The 27,391-nt window shown below is 34.7% G+C and overlaps 1 protein-coding gene across 1 annotated transcript; it reads right to left on the bottom strand.

The window, feature by feature from the left end:
- Positions 1-27,391, bottom strand: LOC141287010 (intermembrane lipid transfer protein VPS13A-like). The gene is made up of 21 exons (XM_073819139.1): positions 27,232-27,391; positions 23,773-23,816; positions 23,637-23,679; positions 23,420-23,515; positions 22,127-22,228; positions 21,930-22,039; positions 21,564-21,623; positions 20,242-20,301; positions 20,056-20,136; positions 19,920-19,977; positions 19,699-19,826; positions 19,515-19,621; positions 19,244-19,415; positions 11,944-12,006; positions 9,975-10,107; positions 9,704-9,798; positions 6,989-7,131; positions 6,430-6,631; positions 3,038-3,152; positions 2,152-2,288; positions 1-168 (listed from the first exon to the last, which is right to left on the bottom strand). Exons 1-21 carry the CDS (start codon positions 27,329-27,331, stop codon positions 1-3), a joined length of 2,217 nt encoding a protein of 738 aa, XP_073675240.1. The 5' UTR covers positions 27,332-27,391.

The raw sequence follows: 27,391 nt of genomic DNA, 5'->3' as shown, positions 1-27,391 counted from the left end.
CTACATGATATCAACTATTGTGCAAGTCTGCGCACCTGCTTTGGTGTAGAGGAACTGTAAACTGCTGAGTTGGACATCGAAGCTGTCGTAAGCTCGGGACATGATGTCCTCTAAAGTGCTGCTGCCCGCAGACAGCTGAGGAAGGTTGTCTCTGCTCTTACTGGACATCTACACACAACAAACACACACTTTAAGCCAATTCAATATTATCATCCCTGCATATGTAACAGCCTTTTTAGAATATAAAGGCAGATATTTATTTTCATGTCTAAAACATTTATATCGTGCAACATGCATACATTTACATTTTTGGGGTCAAAAGTTTACATACACCTTGCAGAATCTGCAAAATGTTAATTGTTTTATCAAAATAAGAGAGATCATATAAAATTCATGTTATTTATTTATTAAATTTATAAAAATTACCCCGTTCAAAAGTTTACATACACTTGGTTCTTTAACGTGTACTTTTTTTTGTGCCTAAATATCATATTTTTTTCCATTTAGTAGTGCCCTTCAGAAGCTACTTACATGTTTCCCTGAAGACAACGTATGATAAATGTACCCTGATTTTCAAATTCAAAAACTTTACACCCCTGGCTCTTAATGCATTGTGTTTCATTCTGAAGCATCAGTGAGACAAAATATGTTTACTGTACATGTAAACATCTTTTATGTGTTCAGGTCAGTACTAAATAGAAAAACCATGCATTTTGTATGATCCCTCTTATTTTGGTATAATAATTAATATTTTGCAGATTCTGTAAGGTGCATGTAAACATGTAAACTTTTGGCTTCAACTGTGTTTAAATATATATGTATTTATAAAATGTATAAAATTTAAAAATTGAGATTTATACATAATCTGTAAACTGAATAAATAAGCTTTTCAGTGATGTTTGGTTTGTTAGGACGAGGTCCAACTATTAGAAAATCTGGAATCTGAGGGTGCAAAAAAATCCAAATATTGAGAAAATATCCTTTAAAGTTGTCCAAATTAAGTTCTTAGCAATGCATATTACTAATAAAAAATTAAGTTTTTATATATTTATGGTAGGACATTTATATCTTCATGGAACATGATCTTTAATTAATATCCTCATGATTTTTGGCATAAAAGGAAAATAATAATTTCACCCTCACAATGTATTTTTGGCTATTGCTACAAACATACCTGTGCTACATAAGACTGGTTTTGTTGTCCAGGGTCACATTTTATGATTTTCAATAAAAATGCAGTACAGTAGTTATACTTGTTAACTCTGATAGTCCTTAAAATACTTTTTTTTTTGGACCACTTTGTGGCCTCATGGGGGTGTTGGACCAAGTTTGAAAAGCTCTTCTTGCCAACTTTGAACACTAAGCTTCGGCAGTTTGCTGGATTTTTTTCTTCTCTTCAAAGTATGACTCACTGGGGAAACATTTCCCAAGAAACATTGAATTCACATTTCTTTCGATCATTCTGTTTGTTGTTTCGCCTTTTTTCGCCTTGTTTCAGCCTTTTTAAAGGTACCATAGAATGGAAAACTGTGTTTACCTTGGCATAAGTGAATAATAAAAGTATAGTACATGGACATGACATACCATGAGTCTCAAACATCATCATTTCCTCCTTCTTCTGTAAATCTGTTGTTTGCAAAAGACCACTAAAATATGTGGTAAGTACTGCCGCTGTTACGTTACACAAAGCACGTGCGATCGCAAATCTCAAAAATGAAAGTAAAAAGTGATTGTGCATTCAAAACGGCAGTTTCGATGACCCGCATATTAATAGCAGTTGGAGCTACTTGATTAAATATATCTTTTCCTCCATGTGTGAGCTACTGAAATGAGCCACTCTGTGAAACAGCCAATCAGAGCAGAGCTCATCATTATTATTCATGAACCTTCCAAATAAGGTAATAACAGACCATTTCATTCTAGGGACAAATCCAGGGGTTGTAAATGGACTTGTAAAACTATTTCTAAAGAATTTTTACCCTTTCCTTACCTCATACCTTCTATGTATCATAGAGAACAATTTAAAATATTGTATCAATGCATTTTATGGCACCTTTAAAACTTCCATGTCAAGTATGATGTAAATAATTATGATTATGATCTAAAAAGAAATTATAAAGAACCAAGTGGAGTGAAAGTGATTGGTTTTACCTGAAAATGACCCAAGTCCAGAATGGCAAGGTTGTGTTTTGGGTCATAAAAGCCATTTTCTGGGACAATGACATATGAAGCCATGAGGTTTATCTTCAGATCCAGAACCTTCTGAGTCTCAATGATGTACATGAGTCCTGTGAATGAATAATACTGTTTTAGTGAAAGCTACTATTTGAAAACCACTGCATAAAAAAAGGTACAGATGATAAATACAATTCCTATTTAAAATATTTTAAAAACTAACATTATTTTATTATTTTTATTCCAAATTTCCTTTTTATTTTTTTACTTTTATTATGAAAGGCAAAGAAAATGTGCAGTTCACCTAAACATGAAAATTCTGTCATTATTTGGTCATCCTCGTGTCGTTCCACACCCAAAGGACTTCTTACTTGGATTTTTTTTGTCTTGTTTCCAGTTAAAACATTTAAAAATTCTTAAATCAACAAGGATTTTCTAGATGGGTAAAAAAATATTTTCTTATTTTCAGAAAAACAAGTCAAAATTAAGCAAGTTTTTGCTTAGAACAAGCTAAATAATCTGCCAATGGGGTAAACAAAAAAAAATATTTTTTCAAACAGAAAACAAGATTATTTTTCTGGCCCCATTAGCAGATTATTTTGCTTGTTTCAAGCTAAAACGCACTCATTCCTTCTTGATTTAAGAATTTTTAGATATTTTGGCTGGAAACAAGACAAAAAGTCTAAGTAAGAAAAGCATTTTTTGCAGTGTAGACTTAAAATTGAGATATTTTTTGATGTAATTCTACAGCTTTCGGACACAATTATCCTTTTTGGGTGAACTATCCCTTTAAGTCAGATCCACACTGCACCGCCAACTGGAAATCATCTAGCAAATATATGACTTGTGAATCTGCACACACCTGTGGAGGTCTTGTCTCTGAACTGCTCCAGCTTCATGAGGGTGGCATTGGTCAGTTCATCCAGCTGCAGGTCTTTTGGAGGCATGAAGAAAGCTGACAAACTGTTCACTGTCATCTACAAAAAGAACAAACAACAAAGGACACCTATTATGCCCCTTTTTACAAGATGAAATATAAGGGTGTGTTCACACTTGTAGATCGGTTCATTTGGTTCATTTGGTCAGGACCAAAAAGGAAAATGATACATTTGGCCCTGGTCCGTTTAGGGTTCACACTGGCATTTTTGACAGTGAAACTAAAGATACAGACGCAAGATACCTAAAGGCATAGTGCGTTTACAACCTGATTGGTTAGGTTGAATGACGTATATTTTGTGATGATCTCACGATCACAATCATTTTGGTCAATATTGTAATCACGATTATTCAACACGATTATGACTGGGTCCAAAACTTTATATTAGTGATTAATTTAAAGGTAGCAATACAACAGAAAAAAAATAATAAAAAATAAAAAAAACACTGAATACTTTTATGCAAGTCTAAAGTAGTCTAAAAGCCTACTACAGTTTATTGAATGTAATTATTTGTAATGTGAAATAAAACAGCGTCTTTACTGTGAGAATTAAACATGCTTTGTTCCTTATTAACTACAAAAGTCCTTCATTCAAGAGCAGTGAATTATTTTTTCTTTGTATTTTTACATTTTATTCATATTAAGCACAGAGACGGCGGAGGGAATATTATTTGTTGCCGCTTTAAGAGCCACACAGATCCAATACTGTTACACACGTATTTTTATTCTCAAGTGTTTATGATCACTGACAAGGGTTTACATGAATAATCACCAAGCACCTCATTTTGAAATCTTTTGGCTTGTACTTGACTGTTTAGGCACGCACCTTGAGCTAAAGGATAACTTTACATGTCCGTGTTCTGTTCAGTCTCTGAGCGCATACACAGAACAGCGCAAGTTTTTCTCGCTTTTAAAAACACAACATCAAAGAAACTCAAGCATGCCCCATTTTATAAGTCACATTACATGATTTTGCTGATTTGCATGTGAAATTAGGCTTTAATGGTTTAATTAGGATTTTATGATTGGCTTTAATTTTCATGATCGTTTGAAGCCTAAATCTAAATCAAAACTGAATTTGAAAATGAAAATGAAATTGAAATGAATTTCTATTAATTGCACATCCCTAATTTGAACCACACCGGAGCTAATTTGGAAGTGGACCAAGACCCATCTTTTTAGCGGTCTCGGCCAACTTGTTTGCTGCACACCCGGGTTTGGATGGCAGTGTTTACACTTACTCAAATGAACAACACTAACAGAGCAATCGCACCAGAGTTTGTTTTAACCGAACATGACAAAAATGGGAACACACCCTAAGTATTAGGTGTCCCCAGAATTGCCTGGGCCATTTCGGCTTAAAATACACCACAGATCACCTTTTCCCAAATAGAGCTGTGTCTTTACAGCTCATTCCTCAGATACTCTGCCAAAAAACATCTGTTTGGTTTTAATTATCATGTCTATCACGCTGAAATCATGCATTTTAAATCATATTAGTTGAAACTTCTGAAATAGGGTTTTCTGAGCCCACACAGAACGCATCTGTCACATGGCATGTGAGTACTAAACTTCTAAAACTAAGTTCTCTTTCACGTCTTATTGCGCTTAAAGTGTTGAATGTACACAAGTTTATGTTAAACACATATAGGAGTTACAAATAAGCTGGGTAAATCTGTGGAAAAGAAATTGCATGCTTGTATTAGATTTGTGTGGCAGCAGCATAATATACAGTAAATAAATTAATAAATCCACTGCTCTCTTGTCTCCTATGAGGCTGGGACTCTAAATAGTAGGGCTGGGTATTGTGACCAATTCGGCGATTCGGTTCGATTCGATTCTTATTTTTATGGTTTCGATTCGATTTGATTTCGATTTCGATTCGATTCGATTAGCTATCAATATTTCATTTAAAATGTTAGTTTTGCAGACATGGGATCCATATTTTGATATAAATGCTGGTAACTGAAACTCTCCTACTTAAGTTTATTACTGAAATACACATCTACATTAATAATAGGGTGCACACAATTGTTTATTTTAAACAACTTTTATTTTAAATGAACACTGTAACAAGAAGTCATAAATATGTGCATCCATTGTACACCATGTAAACAAACTGCAAAATGCACATTACTGTAAAAAAATAAAAAGACTGTAAATGTGCAACAGTGAAATCTATTAAGAACTTCAAACATGTTTAAGAAATAAAACGTTTTTCTAAATTCAAAACGTTCAAAACAGGCCAATCGTAAAGCCCTTGTCTGCGGATACAAAACATTCTAACTGTCCATAAAACTAACAGTTCTTAACTACAGCCTAATCATTTTTGATCACCAGATTTTTCTGCAAAAAAAGCAGCTGATGGTGACTGATGGGATTTCCCGAATCGATATCATTGTGTTAAACTGAAGATCGATTAAAATCGGAGAATCGATATTTTTTACCCAGCCCTACTAAATAGTGTTTTGTGCAGCCAACGACAGAACAGTTAGCATGCTTTGCTTAAACGTTTGCCATGACGTTAGAACTGGTACACTGTTGTCGCTTGGGTTCAGCTAATGCCGAGTTCAGACTGCATGATTTTAGCCCCGATTTTGACTCGCCGACAGGTTGAGAAATCGCAGACAAATGCCCGAAATCACAGGCAAAACGGTGCTCGTTCACGTGAGTGACAATCACACAGTGTGAACCATCAAAGACGCGATCTGAGAGAATCGCCGACACCCGTGAGATATTTGGCATGCTAAATATCTGGACCTGTCGGCGATTCAAAATCATGCCGTGTGAAAGGTGATCTGACTGAACATAACGTCGGCGATTACCTACAGCCAATGAGACAGCAACATCCAGGCCAGCGGGAAGTTGGGGGAGGAGTTACGAAGGTATAGACCATAACATCAACAAGAATAGCTTCGGCTTCTTTTATTTTCGCTGCAAATGAGTGCACATGCAATTTGTATGACAAGCTTCTTGCGGGCTACCATTTTTTTTATAATAATCCCAGTCTCACGTGAGAACTTGCACACCTGACCTCGCGTTGTTTCCATGTCAGTTCTCGCGTGTGTTTGGTTGTGAGACGTAGTTTGCGGACCGGGACAAAGTTGTCGGCGATTCTTCCTATTGTAAAGTCATGCAGTGTGAAACCCCCTGTCGCCGATCCATCGTGCAGTGTGAACACAGCATCGACGGAATGCTACCCCAGATAGTCATGCAGTGTGAAAACATCTGTGACGCGATTGCTTTGAAAATCATGCAGTCTGAACTCGGCATAACAAAACTTTTCCAGTCATTGAGAGATGCTCCTTCACACTCACAGCGTCATAGATGATCTCTAGTGGTTGGGACTCGATGCGGAGTTTCTGGTCCGCACGTGTGTCCAGTGGGTTTGTCTCAAACATGAGGTTCAGCAGAGTCGTATCTTTCATCCCGTCCACATGACGTGGACACAGCAAGATGGGGGCCGTCATGCCTCGTGGGAGACCAGACACTTCAAACGATGACAGCTGAGCAGAGATCCTGACAAATAAAACATTACGTCACATAACCGAGTGCTCTGGGTAAAAGGAATTCTTACAAACAGAAAGGAAGTCTATGTGGTAAGACAATGTGGGGGGTGAAAAAGCCAAATGTGCAACTTGTATTTCTTGTGCACATCATGTGAAGAGTTACGGCAAGATTTACTCCAGAGCAAAATCTTGCCCCATAGACTTTTATTGTAAGTGCTTTACTGTAAATGAGTTGTGTGCTTGTTTCACAATTGAGGAACAAGTTAAAAAAATTTATCAACAGCAAGTTGTATCAAACACAGAAAATTCTTTTAAATTTAATAAATAAAAGTGGGTGAGATGAGTGGACTTGAGAAGAAAACAGTACTTTATCGCTTGGGCCGCAGGTCTTTGAGTCAGCATGGCTTTCAGATCAATGACGGACAGTTTGATTATCTCTGCCTTCTCTCGGCTCTCTTTGACTGACAGAGACAGACGAATAAGCTGGAAACTTATCTTCATATTTTCAAACTGCAAACAAAAATATCAGGGGTAAGTCAGGGGTGTGATGCTTGTATAGTTTGAACTTAAGTTGTATAGTTTCAATGGACTGGATTATGCAAAAAGGATAAAAAGTTTGGGATCAGAATTTTTTATTTTATTCAGCAAGATTGCATTAAATTGACTACAAGTGACAACAAGGACATTTATAATGTTACAAAAGATTATCATTTCAAACTAATTCTGTTTTTTGAAGAATCCTGTGTGTTGATGATAATCAGAAATGTTTCTTTAGCTGAAAATCGGCATATATTAATCTCTGAAGGATCATGTGACACTGAAGACTGGAGTAATAGTGCTGAAAATTCAGCTTTGATCACAGGAATAAATTACATTTCAAAATATAATTGTAACACTTTACAATAAGGTCCATTAATTAAAGTTAGTTATTGCATAACTAACAATGAGCACTACATTTGTTTCAGTATTTTTCAAGCATTTTTCATTATTTATGTTAACTAATGTTAACAAATGGAATCGTAGTGTAAAGTATCACCAATATATTATAAAAAAGTTATTTTAAATTGCAATAATAATAATAATAATAATAATAAGTAAATAAATAAATAAATAAATAAATAAATAAGTAAGTAACAATATTACTAGAAATAAATAAAAAAAACATTTAAAAAAACTTAAATATTCCTTGAATAGTCCCAACTTTTAAACAGTGGTGCACATAAACTACCATTTAAAAGTTTGGGATCAGAAAGATAGTTAGAATTCATTTGATCAAAAATACAGAAAAAAATAATAATATTATGAAATATTATTGCAATTTAAAATAATGGTTTATTATTTGAATATACATTAAAACAAAATGTATTCCTGTGATGCAAAGCTGAATTTTCAGCATCAATACTTCAGTCTTCAGTGTCACATGATTCTTCAGAAATCATTCTAATATGCTGATTTATTATCAAAGTTTTTCCTGTTTAATATTTTTTTGGAACTGGTGATACTTTTTTTTTTAGCATTTATTGATGAATAAAAAGTAAAAAAGAACAGCATTTATATAAAAAGAAATCTAATGTAATAATATACACTTCCGTTCAAATGTTTGGGGTAAGTAATTTTTTTTCCCCAATAATTTTTTTCAGCAAGGATGTGTTCAATTATTAAGAAGTGATGGCAAAGCCTTATATTTTTAGAATTAGGGATGCTCATTTCGGTTATTGTTCCTGACCGACAACCGCTGCTCGTTATCCGAACATTAACCTTTAACTGATAAAATTAGAATAATAAATTAGTTTTAAATAAAAATAGAATGCACGAGTATCTGTGATGATACACTAAAAATACAAGCAAATGTTTTATTTTAACGTGCAAACAGCAGCAAACAGTGCAACAGAGCAACAACAAAAGCTGTATTCACATATGATATACTCAAATTATCACCCATCAGCTGCACTTCTGAGAACAGAGAAAACCAGAATAAAATAAAAAAATTATAGAATAAATAAGCCTACACTAAATATATATAAAATAAATAACCATCCAATTAAGATGACAAAACTAAAACACACTGAATCCTTCTATGCACTTTGAAGAACGGTACCGGTGTTGTGCCGAATTCTGACCCCCGCCAGATTACTACCCCCCCAGTATTGGTAGGTTAGGGTTAGGTTTCAGTTCTGCTGCTTTCTACACATTCGCGAACTCTCTCATTAAAACAAAGAAAGTGTATACATTATACAAATAAAAGATTAATTATGCAGTTTAAAGGTCATTTTATTACTTTTTATTAACTTTGTGGGATTGCGATGAACTACTCTAGAATGAGTGATCGCTTTCCAGTGATTGTAAGGGGAGCGCCTATTGCGCACTTTCTAGACTATAATCCATTCAGAATTTGAATTTTTGCCATTGAGTTGCATATACTACACCAGTTAACTAAGTGAAGGTGAAACGAAATATGTCTGTACAGCCACACTGCACTTGTCGACACGTGCTCTTGAGTAGACATATTACTTATATAGCATTATTTCTTTCACCATGCAGCAAACGTAAAAAAAAATATAGAAAAAAACCTTTTTGGTTAAAATTCTCACTGTCGGTCAACGGTTAAACGGTCAATATGAGCATCCCTAGTTAGAACAGATTTCTATTCAGAATAAATGCTGTTCTTTTTAACATTTTATTTATCAAAGAATCCTAAAAAAGGTTTAAAAAAAATTAAGCAGCACAACTGTTTCTAACATTGATAATAAGTCAGCATATTAGATGAATTTCTGAAGGATCATGTGACACTGAAGACTTGGAGTAATGATGCTGAAAATTCAGCTTTGCATCCCATGAATAAATTATATTTTACAGTATATCAAAATAGAAAATTTTAAATTGTAATAATATTTCACAAGATTACTCATTTTTGTTAATAAGAAACATCTTTAAAAAACATTAGAAAATCTTACTGATCCCAACGTTTTGAACATCAGTGTATATACACATGTATATATTTTTATGCAAGTCAAGTTGGGGAAAAAACTTCCATAAAAGATAAATAGTGGATTTGTATATTTTATGATTGTTTTTTACTAACACTTTTTGGCAGGTTAGGGTTGATAGCTGTCTCGCTGTATCCAATGGCAGCGTACAGTTTGGCTTTCTCCGCTGGGGTCATTAGCTCATCAAAACCTGTGAGATATGAACAGAAGTTCAGCGAATCTATCAGAAACTATTTACAGATTTACATGAATGTGGAATACTTAAATATTACAATGAGATGAAATTACTGTCAGAAAATATCTTTCTGCAGAATTCTAGAGCAAAGATTATCTGTAGGGCCAAACAGATACAGAGCGTGGACAAACCTCCCGTTTTGACATCTTTGGTTTGCGTGCCGCTGTCTCCAGACCAGCCCCACATCCAGCCGAACCAGCCTTGTGACTGTTCTTCCTCCACCTTCACCCCAGGACGGTATATCCTGAGCCCCGCCTTTGAGGCCTACAACACCAGCCACAGAATATGCAAGAGTCAAATGGTGCTTCTCAGTCAGAAACCACAGATTCAAACTTTGCTAGCTTCATACTCTACCAGCTGAGCAACAGGAACACATTTCCAGTGATATGACCCATAGGCCACACTGTATTAAAGGGATAGTTCACCCAAAAATGAAAATTTGATGTTTATCTGCTTACCCCCAATGCATCCAAGATGTAGGTGACTTTGTTTCCTCAGAAAAACACAAACGAAGATTTTTAATGAAAACCGGTGCAGTCTGCCAGCCTTATCATGGACGTGAATGGGCACCAAACCTTTAAAAGTAAACAAAAACATGCACAGACAAATCCAAATTACACCCTGCGGCTCGTGACGATACATTGATGTCTTAAGACATGAAACGATTGGTTTTTGTGAGAAACTGAACAGTATTTATATCATTTTTTTTACCTTTGATACACAGCCACGTCCATCTGTAATGTGCATGAGTTTGGCATCAGTCACGTCTCATGAGCACGCGCTCTGTCGTAGAATACGCAAACGCCGGAAGCGATCCGTCGCATGAATACGACACTCATTGTTTCCACAGTGCACAGAGATTGTGGGTATAGCGGCTATTCAAAATGGTAATTACTTGCGCGTATCCTGATTGTTCAAACCGATTTAAAGCTAAAAGATTACATTTGCTTGCTCAAACTCATCCGGGACTTTTCACTGATTTCCCCTTACCGGCGTTTGCGTATTCTACGCCAGAAGCGCGTGCACATGTGACGTGACTGATGCCAAACTCGTGCTCATGACAGATGGACGTGGCTGTGTATCAAAGGTAAAAAATTATATAAATACTGTTCAGTTTCTCACAAAAACCGATCGTTTCGTGTCTTAAGACATCAATGCATCGTCACGAGCCGCAGGGTGTAATTTGGATTTGTCTGTGCATGTTTTTGTTTACTTTTAAAGGTTTGGTGCCCATTCACGTCCATGATAAGGCTGGCAGACTGCACCGGTTTTCATTAAAAATCTTCGTTTGTGTTTTTCTGAGGAAACAAAGTCACCTACATCTTGGATGCATTGGGGGTAAGCAGATAAACATCAAATTTTCATTTTTGGGTGAACTATCCCTTTAAAGGAGAAAAGTTCACTTCCAGAGCAAAAATGTACAGATAATGTACTCACCCCATTGTTATCCAAGATGTTCATGTCTTTCTTTCTTCAGTCGTAAAGAAATGTTTTTTGAGGAAAAAATTTAAGGATTTCTCTCCATATAATGGACTTCTATGGCGCCCCCAAATTTGATTTCCAAAATGCAGTTTAAATGCAGCTTCAAATGGCTCTAAATGATCCCAGCCAAGGAAAAAGGGTCTTATCTAGCAAAACGGTTGGTTATTTTTTTTTTAATTAAAATTCTTACTTTTCAACCTCAAATGTTTGTCTTGTCTAGCTCTGTGTGTGCTCTATGTAGAGATTAAAAAGTATATAAATTGTTGATGTTTTTAGAAAATAACCAACCGTTTTGCTATATAAGACCATTCTTTCCTCGGCTGGGATCATTTAGAGCCCTTTAAAGCTGCATTGAAACTGCATTTTGGAAGTTCAAACTCGGGGGCACCATAGAAGTCCATTATATGGAGAGAAATCCTGAAACGTTTTCCTCAAAAAACATAATTTCTTTACGACTGACGAAAGAAAGACATGAATATCTTGGAGGAGGGGTGAGTAAATTATCTGTACATTTTTGTTCTGGAAGTGAACTTCTCCTTTAAGGATTCAAATGATCTATACATTATTACACGGTCAAATGTGATTGTGTGAGAGAGTGTGAATGTGCCGTCATGTCACCTCCATCTCAGCCTGCTGTCTCGCCATTGTGATGTTGAATATATCCAGGGTTCTTTCAGTCTCCTAAAGGATTAAACAAAAATTAAAAAAGGTTATGTTCACAGAAAAGACAACAATCTTATTTGGTTCTTCACACATTTCAACATTAATAAAATGTGTTTAAAAAGGTGTTAGAAATGGATCTGTTCTAATTAGAACACACCTTTTTTGACTAATGTGAACTAAGTGTGTTGCATTTTTTCCATTATGTAAAGGAACACACCATGCATCAGTAGGCAGAGGCTCAGAGTGCATCTCACTCTGCTTTCTAGCTCAATATGGTAACTGGTAAGGACCTGGTTTACTATACACGGAGACAGTGATTACTCAATTTCCAGTGACATGACAACATACAACGTCAATGTACACTGTGGCAGGCAGGACCCATATCCTTTTGATATTATTTTGATAAATGTTAACTGGTGTTCACTACCCGTCTAGCAATATGCGATTATGCTGAAATTTACAGGAAAAAAGAATCTTCTAATTCTTCAAATCTTCTATTGTGTGTCATTATATTTACTGAGTTGGTTTGTGGATTTGTTTTGTGCTTCAGAGATGTGATTTAATTTTTGGTAAGGTAGCATAGTAAGTATTGATGCTGCCTGGTTTTTGTGGTGCATTGTGGGATTTTTTAGGGAGCAAAAGTTTGGGGGTTTCACGATTGAGACAGCCCTTAAAATAGCTGACTCCCTGATCAGTGCCCTGAAAACTAAACTAGGGTGCTAATTTATAACACATCGCTCAGTCTCTTTCAAAACAGCAGCATTATGCTCACCTTGAAGGTGTGTTTTCTATGAATTGCACACTCTTTGTCATTGCTAACACACATGCTGGTATTTTAATAATATAAAAGGAAATGTTTAATTTTGTCTTTATGCAACTCTTGAAAGTTCACAAAGACAGCTGACAAACTCTAAAACAAAACAAACAAAAAAAGAATTATATTTGCTAGTTCACAAAGACAGTTCATATTGAACACAGCCGACAAACTTCATAAAACAAAAAACACAGCCATATTGCCAGTTCAAAGACAGTAAATAGTGACCACAGCTGACAAACTCCAAAACGAAAACAAACAAAAAAAAAAACTGCTAAATTTGCCAAAACAGCTGACAAACTCCAAAACAAAACAAAATAAAAACTATATTTGCCATTTCAAAGACGGCTGACAAACTCCAAAACGAAACAAAAACAAACAAACAAACACATTTGCCAGTTCACAAAGACAGTTTACAGAGACCACAACTGACAAACTCCAAACAAACAAAACAAACCAAAAACACAGCCATATTTGCCAGTTCAAAGACAGTAAATAGTGACCACAGCTGACAAACGCCAAAACAAACAAACCAAAAAAACAGCCATATTGGTCCTTTCACAAAGACAGTTTATATTGACCATAGCTGACAAACTCCAAAACGAAAACAAACAAAAACAAAAAATAAAAACAGCTAAATTTGCCAAAACAGCTGACAAACTCCAAAAAAAACTATTTTTGTCATTTCAAAGACAGCTGACAAACTCCAAAACAAAATAAAAACAAACAAACAAACACATTTGCCAGTTCACAAAGACAGTTTACAGAGACCACAACTGACAAACTCCAAACAAATCAAAAAACACAGCCATATTTGCCAGTTCAAAGACAGTAAATAGTGACCACAGCTGACAAACGCCAAAACAAACAAACCAAAAAACAGCCATATTGGTCCCTTCACAAAGACAGTTTATATTGACCATAGCTGACACACTCCAAAACGAAAACAAACAAAACAAACCAAAAAAAAAACAGCTAAATTTGCCAAAACAGCTGACAAACTCCAAAAAAACAACTATATTTGTCATTTCAAAGACAGCTGACAAACTCCAAAACATAACAAAAACAAACAAACACATTTGCCAGTTCACAAAGACAGTTTACAGAGACCACGGGCCTGTACCATGAAGCCAGATTAGCTGGCTAGCCAGGTAAGTTTCAGTTTAGTTTGCACCAATCCTGGGTTTTAGGTACCATGAAAGTGGCTTGGCTTTTAGCAGCATTCATTGCCATAGTAATTTATACTCCACGGCTAGCCTGCTCCAGGGCAGGTTATGTTCTGGATTAAAGATCTAAAACTGACATTGGACACAAAAAAGTCACTCCTCTAGTTTCTTGAAAATTAAAGGTCACTAGTAAAAAAAATAATTAGTAAATAAAATTTTGAAAAACAATGGTCTGGCTTTAATGATAATTACTTATAGTTATTTTATATGATTTATATAATTATTAATCCATTACACACAAGCAATTTTAGTTTAAGAGTTATTATGAAGCATTTATTTAAAATAATATATATAAGCAATCAAAATTATTCAACCCCATTGACCAGCAGAGAACACAATTTTGTAAAAGCAACTCAACAAAGGCATCAGTACACTATTAGAGAAATTTATAAATACACATTTGTGTCATTCTGAAAACAGAAGCTGATGAATTAAAAAAAATCTAATTGGTTCCAAATGTTCATGTTCAAAATTATTCAATCCCTAAAAGTCATATTTGATGCAGAATTTATTCTTTAAAACCGCCAATAAACGCCTCCTGTTAGTGTTTTGAAGCGTCACCTCTCTACTGCAATCTTTGCCCATTCCTCTGCTGTAAAAGCTTTCAGATCACTCATAATCTATAGTTTTCACTTTGCCACTTCTTTCTTCAAATTCAGCCAAATATTTTCAACAAGAATTAAATCTGGAGACTGAACAGGCCACTAAAGTACATTCAATGTCTGATCCTTGAACCAAGCATACATTTTTGGATGTATACTTTGGGATGATGGCCCTTCAGGAAAGTCCACTGATCATCAGCTTTAGTCTTTGCACCAAAGGCATCACAATTCTTGCCTGAAAAATGGCCTGATACTTCAAAGAATCCATGATATTCTTCATACGGCCATGGTTTCTACTTACTGCTACAATAAAACACCCCTCTAACAGGACTGGTCCACCCCAAAGTTTGACGATGAAGATGGTGTTCTTCTGCTCATAAGTTCTGCCTTTTTTGCACCAGACATACCACTGATCCATAGGTCCAAAAAGTTCCAGTTTAGTCAGATCACTCTATAAAACATTCTAGCAGAACTCCTCATGTCTATCTAAATTAATTTTAACATGTTCACATCAGCCTTTTTGTTCTTCTTGGTCAAGAGTGGTATTCGGCAAGATGTCTCAACATGAAGGCCATAATTGTCTAGTGTTCTTCTTATACAGTCCATTGAAATGTTTTTCCTCATTTCGTCAGGTCATCTTACAAGTCTTTGGTTGTACATTGCAGGTTTTTCCTCTGCTGTTCTGATCAAACATTTTATGATATTGTGCTTTTTTGTTCAACACCTTCAAAGGTTTTCTGGTACAACACATTTTAAACTAAGGAATAAGGCTGCCAGCTGTGTCTCTGGGAACCTTTAATGCCTTGGAAATCTTCACATAACCTTAGACTTTCTAAAGTAATACAATTATTTATTCTCTGTAGTTTCTCTATAGCTTTTGTGAGAGCTGTGTTGACTTTGTCATATTAGCTACTAAAAGTTCAGCACATGCATGGGCTAACTATATGTATGTGTAACAGCTCAAGCTAATTTTGTTTTCTAATAGTGTTTCTAAAGGCTTAATTATGTTTTAAGACAATTTTGTTACCCACCATACAAATAAGTGACTAAAACACAGCAATGTTAAACGGGGGTTTAATAATTATGACATAGCTGTGTTATTGAAAAATCCTATAACTCAAACACATTACATTATATTGACATTATCACTTTAAATATGCCAGTAATTGGTTATAGATGCAATTTTTTTAAAGTCCTGGATCTTCAGAAAACCTTGTATTTGTAAACTACTGTAGTCTCTGGAGGGTTGAATAATTTTGAATGCAACTGTATATACATACACATATACATATACATATACATATATATATATATATATACTTAACACATTTCACTTGTGAGTGCACTGATAGAGCACTATAATTTATTTTATTTGTACTCTTTTATAAACAAGTAATTTTTTTTTTAGTTTAAATGCATTTAAATTCTTCAATCTCTTAAACTTTAGCTAACTCGTTAACATTCAACCAAGGCTTGTGATTGGCTGTTTGCCACTGATGTCACACATTCATGTGCATGTGCTCCACAAACTCAGGATCAAAACCAGAGTTGACAAAGAAAGTTGATGATCAGCATCATGGTACCAACAAAGCCGGATTGGAGTGGTTTAGATTTGTCAACTCGAAATTAATCCTGTAACTCTGAATTTGTTGAACTACCATCATGGTATAGGCCCCACAACTGACAAAGTCCAAACAAATCAAAACAAAACAAAAAACACAGCCATATTTGCCAGTTCAAAGACAGTAAATAGTGACCACAGCTGACAAACTCCAAAACAAACAAACCAGAAAAAAAAACAGCCATATTGGTCCTTTCACAAAGACAGTTTATATTGACCACAGCTGACAAACTCCAAAACGAAAACAAACAAAACAAACAAAAACAGCTAAATTTGACAAAACAGCTGACAAACTCCAAAAAAACAACTATATTTGTCATTTCAAAGACAGCTGACAAACTCCAAAACAAAACAAAAACAAACAAACACATTTGCCAGTTCACAAAGACAGTTTACAGAGACCACAACTGACAAAGTCCAAACAAATCAAAACAAAACAAAAAACACAGCCATATTTGCCAGTTCAAAGACAGTTTATATTGACCACAGCTGACAAACTCCAAAACGAAAACAAACAAAACAAACAAAAACAGCTAAATTTGACAAAACAGCTGACAAACTCCAAAAAAACAACTATATTTGTCATTTCAAAGACAGCTGACAAACTCCAAAACAAAACAAAAACAAACAAACACATTTGCCAGTTCACAAAGACAGTTTACAGAGACCACAACTGACAAAGTCCAAACAAATCAAAACAAAACAAAAAACACAGCCATATCTGCCAGTTCAAAGACAGTAAATAGTGACCACAGCTGACAAACGCCAAAACAAACAAACCAAAAAACAGCCATATTGGTCCCTTCACAAAGACAGTTTATATTGACCACAGCTGACAAACTCCAAAAAAAAAAAAAAAAACTATATTTGCCATTTCAAAGACGGCTGACAAACTCCAAAACAAAACAAAAACAAACAAACAAACACATTTGCCAGTTCACAAAGACAGATTACAGAGACCACAACTGACAAACTCCAAAACAAAAAACACAGCCATATCTGCCAGTTCACAAAGACAGCTGACAAGCTACAAAAACAAACGATTTGCCAGTTCACAAAGAGTTTACAGAGACCACAACTGACAAACTCCAAAACAAACAAACCAAAACAGAACAAATCAAATCAAAAAGAACAGCCATATTTGCCAGTTCACAAAGACAGTTAATGGTGACAAACTTCAAAACAAACTTCAAAATAGGGATGCACCGATACGAATCGGCCGATAATGCTTGCGCGTTTTGTCAGTAAAGCCGGTTCTGTAATCAGCGGTAAATGCCATCAGGTGCGTGATTTCACGTTGAGCCGTATATACTACACACAGCCGTTGTTCACTGACGAGCTGCGCACATTCACACTGATAATGAACATTGATGTGCGCAGCTCGTCGGTAAACAACGGCTGTGTGTAGTATATACGGCTCAACGTGAAATCACGCACCAGATGGCATTTACCGCTGATTACAGAACCGGCTTTACTGACAAAACGCGCAAGTGATCGGCCGATACGGATCGGTGCATCCCTACTTCAAAACCAAACTCTGTTCACAATAGCCCCTTTCACACATACAGTTTTTACTGGTAAAATTTGCATTAACAGATCATGTTTGAAAAAGACCGGTAAATTCAATCCAGCAATTTACTGCTATGAGAAGTTGCAACATTACTAGTAAATTACCGGTAATGTGCTCTGTGTGAACGCAGCACAAGATTACCAGTATGAGCATGTACATGGAATACATTGACATAAGAGATCTACTCTGGGCCAATCATAACATTCTGACGCAATTACACATTTACTACGCACCAGTTCGGTGTGAAGCCATCTAGTATGATGTTTCAAGCCAAAAGCAGCAGCATGAATGTGAACTTTTTTGACACAAAAATAAAACATCAACAAAAACACTTGACTGCGCATACCCCTCCACGTTTACCGGTATTTTACCGGTATATAAACTGTGTAAATGCTGCTTTACCAGTAAAAAGACGGAACATCAGTCCATGTGTTATCAGCGCATTTTTGTATTTATCTTTAAAGGATTAATCCACTGTCAGAACAAAAATTTACAGATAATATACTCACCCCCTTGTCATCTAAGATGTTTGCCTTTCTTTCCTCAGTCGAAAAGAAATTATGTTTTTTGAGGAAAACATTTCAGGATTTCTCTCCATATAATGTGTATGTATGGTGCCCCCCAAGTTCGAACTTCCAAAGAGCAGTTTAAACGCAGCTTCAAAGGACTCGAAACAATCCCAGGAAGAAGAAGAGTCTTATCTAGCAAAAACAAATCGACAATTCATATATTTTTAATCCTCAAATGCTGGTCTTGTCTCGGCTCTGTGAAGCGATGTAGAATGATTTGGAAGATAGGAGTTTTTTGACATACCCTAACTGTATTGACCCAGATTACACAGACTACGCATGCGCATCACAGAGATGAGACAAGACGAGCATTTGAGGTTAAAAAGTATATAAATGGTCAATTTGTTTAAAAAAAAATAACCGACCGTTTCACTAGATAAGACCCTTCTTCCTCGTCTGGGATCGTTTAGAGCCCTTTGAAGCTGCGTTTAAACTGCATTTTGGAAGTTCAAACTCGGGGGCACCATAGAAGTCCATTATATGGAGAGAAATCCCAAAATGTTTTCCTCAAAAAACATCATTTCTTTACGACTGAAGAAAGAAAGACATGAACATCTTGGATGACAAGGGGGTGAGTACATTATCTGTAGATTTTTGTTCTGAAAGTGAACTACCTCTTTAAAATAGCTCTGGTTATTTCACAGCAATTTACTAGCATTACAGAGAAAAGAGCATAATAATGGTTCATAGTGGCCTAAGCTGCTGAACTCCAAGACAAAAACAGCCATATGTCTTCACAACAGAAAAAAATAACAGCATATGGGTTTGGAACTAAATGAGAGTGAGTAAATCACAGCAGAATTTCATTGTGTGAACTGTGTCTTTACTGAGAGCATGCTCAGTGCTCACCAACCTCAAGCTCCTTCAGCAGACTCTCTGCAGGCTTCTTACTGATGATTTTGTTCTTATAGAGCTCTCTGTACTTTTTCACATGCTGCCGATGGCGACGGATTTGCTGCCACGACCACATGTGAAGGTGAGGCTTGACATTGACCTCCAAAACACCTGTGATAACATATCGCCACCTACGATAACCACAAATATGAGTAAGCACAAAGCCTTAATTTAATTTAATTTAATAACAAAGAGAATTTGTCAAGACCTCAATCTCCAAATGCACTTACCATTGACGTGCATTAGTGTGTACTGCCACATCTGGACGATACTTCCTGTATGGAAGGTTACGGGTCATCATATCCACCGAGCCCAACAGCTCCAGTATGCTCACGTACTAGAAAACAATCAAAAAGTTAAGCCAAAAATACATAGTGTCAATATTTGGTTCATTGAATATTTCATCTTCCTCACCTGTGGCCGGCTAAGTTCAACAGCCACCTCAGGGAGGTTGACCACTAGATCGACTTTCGGTGAGGAGAAGTCCACATCGGAGCGCGGATTCATGCGCAGCTTGGCATTTGCAGATATTGGACGAAAGACTAAAGCAAAAACACACAAAAACAAAGTTAGTTTGCATTGAAACACTGTTGAATACACATGAAATTTGTGAACAAAATAAAGCAGGGACTTACTGAAATGATAATCCTGAGGGATAGCATTCTGGATGGCTACACTGTGCTTTAGGTATCGCTATTAAAATACATAATACATTAGCACAAACAATGAAAATCTGCAATATCTTTCTGAAATGGTGATCTGAAGACCTACCAGAGCCTCATCAGGGCTGTGGTTGGAGTAGAGCTCTGAATTCACATTCCAGTACGCAAACAGATTGTCCAGACGTACAAACTAAATGAAGTAACAAGAAGTATTAGTGAATAATAATAATGGTTAATTTTGCTACTCATACGTGTGAAAATGAAAAAAAAAAAAAAAAAAAAAACATGTTTTAACCTTGAAAAACAGCTTGGCTTTCTCATCTAGAAGACATGGGTTCCAATTCTGATCTGTCGTCTGTAAAATTAAACAAAAATGTTATAATACAGACAGTTTTGAGTCTAACTTCTGCCATTTTTTGTAGCAAGAATATTTAACTGTAATATACAGCCTCTCATGGCTTGTTGTTAATCATAGAGTCTATTAGAAATTACACAAAAACATGGCTAGGTCGTATTTCACAATACCAAAATAGAAAAAAAAAACTAAATAGAAAAAATTATATATATATATATATATATATATATATATATATATATATATATAATTAGTCAAAATAATATATTACATGCAAAAATATTAATATATTTATATTAATGTTTACATGTATACAGAAAAACTGTAATTTTAATTTTGTAGTTTATCAGAAATGTATGTACAAACTATGTTAAATATTAATACATTTTAATTAAATTATATATTGTATAAATATTTTTTAATGCAAATTACTTTTTGTTGTTTTATATTATTTATTAATAAATATTATATACTACCGCTCAAAAGTTTGGGATCAGTAAGATTCTAAATGTTTTTTAAAGAAGTCTCTTATGCTCATCAAGGCTGTGTTCATTTGATCAAAAATACTGAAAAAAGTAATATTGGGAAATATTATTACAATGTAAAACAATGTTTTTCTACATTAACATACATTAAAATTTAATTTATATCTGTAATTAAAGTTGAATTTTCAGCATCATTACTCCAGTCTTCAATGTCACATGATCCTTCAAAAATCATTCTAATATACTGATTTATTGTTATTTTTATTTATTTTTTTGGAAACTGATTTTTTTTCAGGATTCTTTGATCAATAAAAGGTTAAAAAGAACAGTGTTTATTTCAAATAGAAAGGTTTTTTGACAATTGACACTACTGTTCAAAAGTTTTGGGTCACTCGGTACATTTTTATTCTTTCTTTTTTTTAAATTAATACCTTTATTTACCAAGGATGTGTTAAATTAATAAAAAGTGATAGCATAGATTCACATTGCTTTGCATCACAGGAATAAATTTTATTTTAAAGTATATTAAAATAAAAAACTTTTTTCAAATAACAAAAAACTATTCACTGCCATTATAAAGACTTTAATATAACTCTGACTGTATTCGTCTGAATGAAGAAAGGCATATACACCTAGGATGGCTTGAGGGTGAATAAATCATAGGACAATTTTCATTTTTGGTTGAACTATCCCTTTAAATATGACTAAGACTTTGTTTCATTGATAATGTCAATAATGTCATAATTTAATCATTTTATTAATTACTTATTGGCATACCTGGAGACTGAGGTTCTGCAGGGACACTCCGAATGAGAGCGGAGCATTGGGATTGGTGACCTGAACACATGGGCAACAGAGAAAGTAAAGGAAAACGTAATTGATAATAATTATACTTCATACATTTTTTTTTCACATTTTGTTATGTTGAACTGCTTTGATGTGGGAAAAAGTAATTTAAAACAGTTTAAGGCAGTACCATGACAAAACATGAAAAACAATTAAGGGGTATGAATACTTTTGCAAGGCACTGTACTCAGTATTAAGGACGTAAACACAAATGAACATATAATAATGTACAGGTTTTAGTATATAAGAGCTACAAGCTGAGGAATTGCATAGAGTGCAAATGTCAAAAGTACTCACATCATCCTCATAGCGGACGTGTATGTTGGAGATCTTCACCTGCAGGTTTTTGATCACCTGCGTAACCAGTTTCTCCACAAACGTGTCCTGCTTCTCTGCCTTTGGATTCTCTGTATACAAGAACACAAACGCAAATTTACAAACTGCATTACCTCTCTCTGTGTACAACCAAAGTGAGCTCAAACGATGGATTGCACCTTTTTCTGCTGCTTTCTGTTTGGTCTCCTCGATCCGCTGCAGCTCCCTCTGCCGAGCTTCCTGTAGCTGCCTCTCCTCCTTATCTGCGTCATACTTTATACCTGCAACAGAGATGAAAAAGTCAAAACTGGCAGAAACAAAATAAATCAGGGATATTTTGTGAGACTTAGCATTAAAATAAACGTCATGTAATGTACATCAATAACTGACACTCTTAATACAACACAAATGCTAATGCTATATTATATCATGAGGAAATATGATTTTCCTTGCCACATTTTTTCCGTTTTTTTAACAGAGCTCTGTAAGGCATTTTGTTTTGTAAAGTTGCTTTGGAACAATATTAACTAAAACTGAACTGAATTGAGAACAGTAATCCAATCAGAATAGATTCTTTTACTCCTAAACACAAAAAGGACCAACCATAAGAGAAAAATGTGATGAAGATTTTGCACTGTTTCTGGCTGTGATTCAAGCACAACGTAATGCTGGTTTTACAGTACAGCAGATGTTGAAGAATCAGATTGAAGAACTTATACTGGACTCAAAAGTGTGTTTGTGCTAAACGGAGATGCATTAATTCGTTCAGAAATACAGTTAAAAACTGTAATATTGATAAATGGTATCATAAATATGAAATGATCATTTATTCACATGATCAAAGCTGAATTTTTTGGAGCATCATTACTCCAGTCTTCAGTGTCACATGATCCTTCAGAAATAATTCTGATGCTGATTTGATGCTCAAGAAGCATTTCCTATTATCATCAATGTAAAAAACATCCTGCTTATTATTGTTATGGAAATTTAAATAAACTACCATTCAAGTTTGGAGTAATTCCCATTAAAATAATAAAACAGTAATAAATAATAATACTTCTATTCAGCAAGGTTATATTGAACTGATCAAAATTGATAGTAAAGACATTTGCGTTACAAAAGATTTCAAATAAATGCTTTTCTATTTAAAGAATCCTGAAAACATTTTCTACGTTGATAATAAGAACCATTATTAATATTTAAGCATTAATAATAAATAAGCAGGAATTCATTAGTATGATTAGTATGATTTCTGAAGAATCCTGTGACACTGAAGACTGGAGTAGTGATGCTGAAAATTCAGCTTTGTATCACGGGAATAAATTACATTTTGAAATATATTCAAATAAAAAACAGTTATTTTAAATAGTAAAAATATTTTTTACATTTTACAGTTTTTACCGCATTTTTGATCAAATTAAATGCAGATGTAGAGACGTCTTTATGCATCGATAGACAAACTCAGCTCTTACTGGCTGTAGGCACGATGAGCAGGTAAACTTCATCGAGCGTGGCCTCCACAGACTGAGTGTACAGATTCTTCCAAGGAATCTTTAACTCCAAACGACCTAACAAGGACAGAAACATTCACTAAATGAGCTCAAATTAGAATTAACACCATTATAGAGCAGACTGGAAAACAAAATAGTAAAATATACGTTAGCATGAAGCACGCAGTTCAACACTTACCTATGTGTCCCGCTCTGACTTTGAAAGGAATGTCCAGTTGACTCTGTTTCAGAAATAAACGTTTTTGTTATTAGATTTCCCGTACAACTAAATAACATTAAAGTGCATGTCTAACATAAAACATAAAGCAACATACCAAGGCATTTTCTTTTATCTCAAGGTTTCTTAATATGGCATCACCTGCAAAAGAAACATTGACACGACACATGGTGCTGAATAATACCAGTCATTGTCTAAAACAATTCATATATCACTGAGCAAATATTTACCTGTTGTATTAAAGGCTACTTATCAGTAAGTCAATAAGCCACATGGCTTATCATAAAACTATACAGGATGAGGGAAGCTTGAACATCCCTGTTTCTTTTTCCTTGTGTTGTTGACGAATTTAGCAATGCACTACAATTAATGAACACAGTGAGGCTATAGCAATAATTCTCAACCCCCTACTCCACACTTTTTTTTCAAACTGTTTTATTTAAAAAAAAAAAGTGTCTTTTTCCACAAATTTTGTATGTATACAAATTGTGTAATATCCAAGGTACATATTTCCAGTAATTGTGCAGTTAATTCTCATATTGGATTTTCAGAAAGTTTTGGAATATTTGTCCTCTCCCCAAATTTGTCACTACAGAAACACAGTCATAATAATTTAATAAGAAGGGTTATATTGACCTATTAAGCTTTTGCTTACGTCTTCATTGCAAATATATATTTTTTTCTATTTAATTAAAAAGCTTTCAGAGGTAAATCATTAATAATTACAATTTTAACAAAGTGTGATTTATAAGATTTGCTGTATTTTGAATCCAATTATTATTTATTTTTTTTGTAAAAGGCAAAAAGTTGTTCATACTGATTTCAAACTTAAGTATTAGTTTGAATATACACTAAACAAGAAACTATCATAACATCTTAGTTGATAATTTAGTATACTTTATTTGAATTATTGACTTGTTTTGTTTCAACATTATTGTTGAAATTTAGTGGTTAGGGTTTGGGGCAGCTATCTCCCAATTGCAAGTACACACTAAATGATGAATTTATATATATTAGGGGTGGGCATAGATTATTTTTTTTAATCTAGATTAATCTAGATTAAATCTTGGAATTAATCTAGATTAATCTAGATTAAAATGGCTAATTTGAATTCTGCTGAAGGCATTCAGAATATGTGTGCTACCCAAATAATGACTAAACATGTTACGCCGTACTTTTATTTTGACAGGTTGCCGTGAAGTTTCTGTGTATACAGTATGACATGATGCGAGTTTTCTCAAATGAAACGGTATAAGTGACACTCACAGCAGTTTTGGAGATTGAGTTTATCTGTTCATGTGAGATGCAAATGCCAAAAGTTACCGGGAGCGTCACGTGTGTTTCAGTATGCGTGTAGTAAAAGCGCGTCTCCACCATTCATAGTATGAATTTCATACATACAGCTAGGCAAACGGAACATACCGGATTCATATTAAAACGGTCTTTTTGCATTTCAGTTTTCACAGACACTAGTCCATATCGCGATTTGAATTAAGTGACAGACCATATTTGATTTATGAATCCAAAAAACGACGAATTTACGTGGCATTTCGCGCTATAGTAGATTCGGTTTTTATGAATGGAGGACGACGTGATCCCGTCTGTGTTTTGGCGGAGGAGACATAAACGCGCGACCATATTCTATAGTCTTTGGTATACATCCGCGTTAAACTATCAAGGTGAAAGTCATCATAGTTTGCATAGTTTAGACCCAGCTCCCAACCCAATTTTGAGAATAGATTAACGGCGATATTTTTTTTATCGCCCGATAAAAGTCTCACGTTAACGCAGCACGTTAACGCAGCACGTTAACGCCGATAACGGCCCACCACTAATATATATTAACATTAATGATATTTTAAATATTATTATTGTGGGTTTAAACAGATATTAAAAGGATTTTCATAAACATCTAAGCTATGCTTTTTAAATGTGTTTTTGGTTGTGGGACAGCAGTTTGGACCAGTTCTGTATAATGGCCCATATAGTAAAACAATTGAAGTACATAAATTAAATAAAGTTCTTGATGGATACAAAAATATCTTGATTTAGCTTTTTTTTTTTTTTTCCTAATATACTTAATAAATTATAAATTATGTCACTCTGTGGTACCCGGGCCCATGGTTAAGAACCACTGGACTTCAAAATGATTTTCAGCTCCATCTATTGATTTTGAACACAGCCAGAAAATTTCACGATGTTGCTTACATATTACATCATCAAAAATTATTTTTCATATCACATTTAAAATACAAGACATGTTTCTACAGGAGGTGATTTTACTAATCAGACCAACTTAAAATTAAGGACTTCAAAAGGTGATGCAGCAGTGAAATTGTAAAAAAAAAAAAAAAGAGGAATATTTAATTTTAACCTCTTAATTATTTTCAGAATATAGTGTATAATATAAGTGTTTGGTAACACTTTACATTAAAGTTTGCTAAAACTAGTTACCTAAAAATAACACTTTTAAACAATATATTAATTTAGATAGTGTTAGTTTTGTACTAATACATTATTAAAACCAAAAATGTATCTGTTAATACTATTTAAGATACATAATGCTTCCTTTTTCAATAAAGAAAGCTGAATAAATAGGCTTTTAGTGGATGTATGGTTTGTTAGGATAGGACAATATTTGTTCAAAATACAACTATTTAAAAATCTGCAATCTGAGGGTGCAAAAAAATCTAAATATTGAGAAAATCGGCTTCAAAGTTGTCCAAATGAAGTTAACAACGTTTATCATGAATCAAAAATTAGGTTTTGATACATTTACGGTAGAAAAAGTACAAAATATATTCATGGAACATGATCTTTACTTAATATCCTAATGATTTTTGGCATGAAAATGTATAATTTTGACCCATTTAATGTATTCATGGCTATTGCTACAAATATACCCATGCTACTTAGAACTGCTTTTGTGGTCCAGGGTCACATTATATTCTTGTTTTGAAAAAACTTATCATACGTCTCGTATCAATAAACAGTGAAATGCATTTAAACAATAGCTGCATTCAGTGTCTCAAGAGAGAAAGTAAATCACTTTACAGTCTTATAGAGCTAGCAGCTAATCCAAAAGCAAAAACTGTCTCCTGAATCACTTTTATGATAGTTTTTGGTCAATTTTGTAGCTTGACAGCAATTAACTTCCACTGTAAAAAAAAAAAAAGCAGCTGGACGTTGAGCCACATGGGAGTGAACAGATGACATGACTTTAACGTTACATGTGGGGTTGAACTCCGCTAGTCAAGCTAACATACTAATTCAACCTAACAAATGACTACCCAGTGTAGCTCATCAACACATTTTGCTATATTAAATAACCTATTTCGACCCCCAAATTATGCATGTAGTGGGTTAGCTTTGAGTTAAGGCTTACTGTAAACGCATGTTCAAACCTGTACTCAATGTCAAAGCCTGACTCTCAGATTGCAGCGTAAGGTCGAGTTGCAACGTAAGCAACTACATAATCACTAATGTACACAAACACGTGTGTTGGGGCAAATCAAATAGCAAAGAAGCATTAGGATTTGACACCTGGCACGTTTACCTCCCCATATGCCGAGGCTGAGCTGCGAGCTGTCCAGGTTTACCACATAGTCCCCCAGAAACCTGTTCAGGACATCGACCACCACTGACTCAAACACCATCTTCACGTCCTGTTCACACAACCATCAGCATGCTTTCCTTCGTCTGCGGTTCGTGGACCA

The sequence above is a fragment of the Garra rufa genome, chromosome 15 (genome assembly GCF_049309525.1).
Source record: "Garra rufa chromosome 15, GarRuf1.0, whole genome shotgun sequence".
NCBI classification, from domain to species: domain Eukaryota; kingdom Metazoa; phylum Chordata; class Actinopteri; order Cypriniformes; family Cyprinidae; genus Garra; species Garra rufa.
Note: the sequence above shows the minus strand (reverse complement) of the source record. Positions and strands in the feature narration are given on the sequence as shown.

What these genes read in the sequence shown, in the direction of transcription:
- LOC141287010 (XM_073819139.1), bottom strand. Translation starts at nt 27,331, where the DNA reads ATGGTGTTTGAGTCAGTGGTGGTCGATGTCCTGAACAGGTTTCTGGGG. An exon ending in AGATAAAAGAAAATGCCTTG is followed by an intron (nt 23,680 to 23,772) that starts GTATGTTGCTTT and finishes TTTCTGAAACAG; the next exon opens with AGTCAACTGGACATTCCTTT. An exon ending in TGCAGAACCTCAGTCTCCAG is followed by an intron (nt 20,302 to 21,563) that starts GTATGCCAATAA and finishes TTAATTTTACAG; the next exon opens with ACGACAGATCAGAATTGGAA.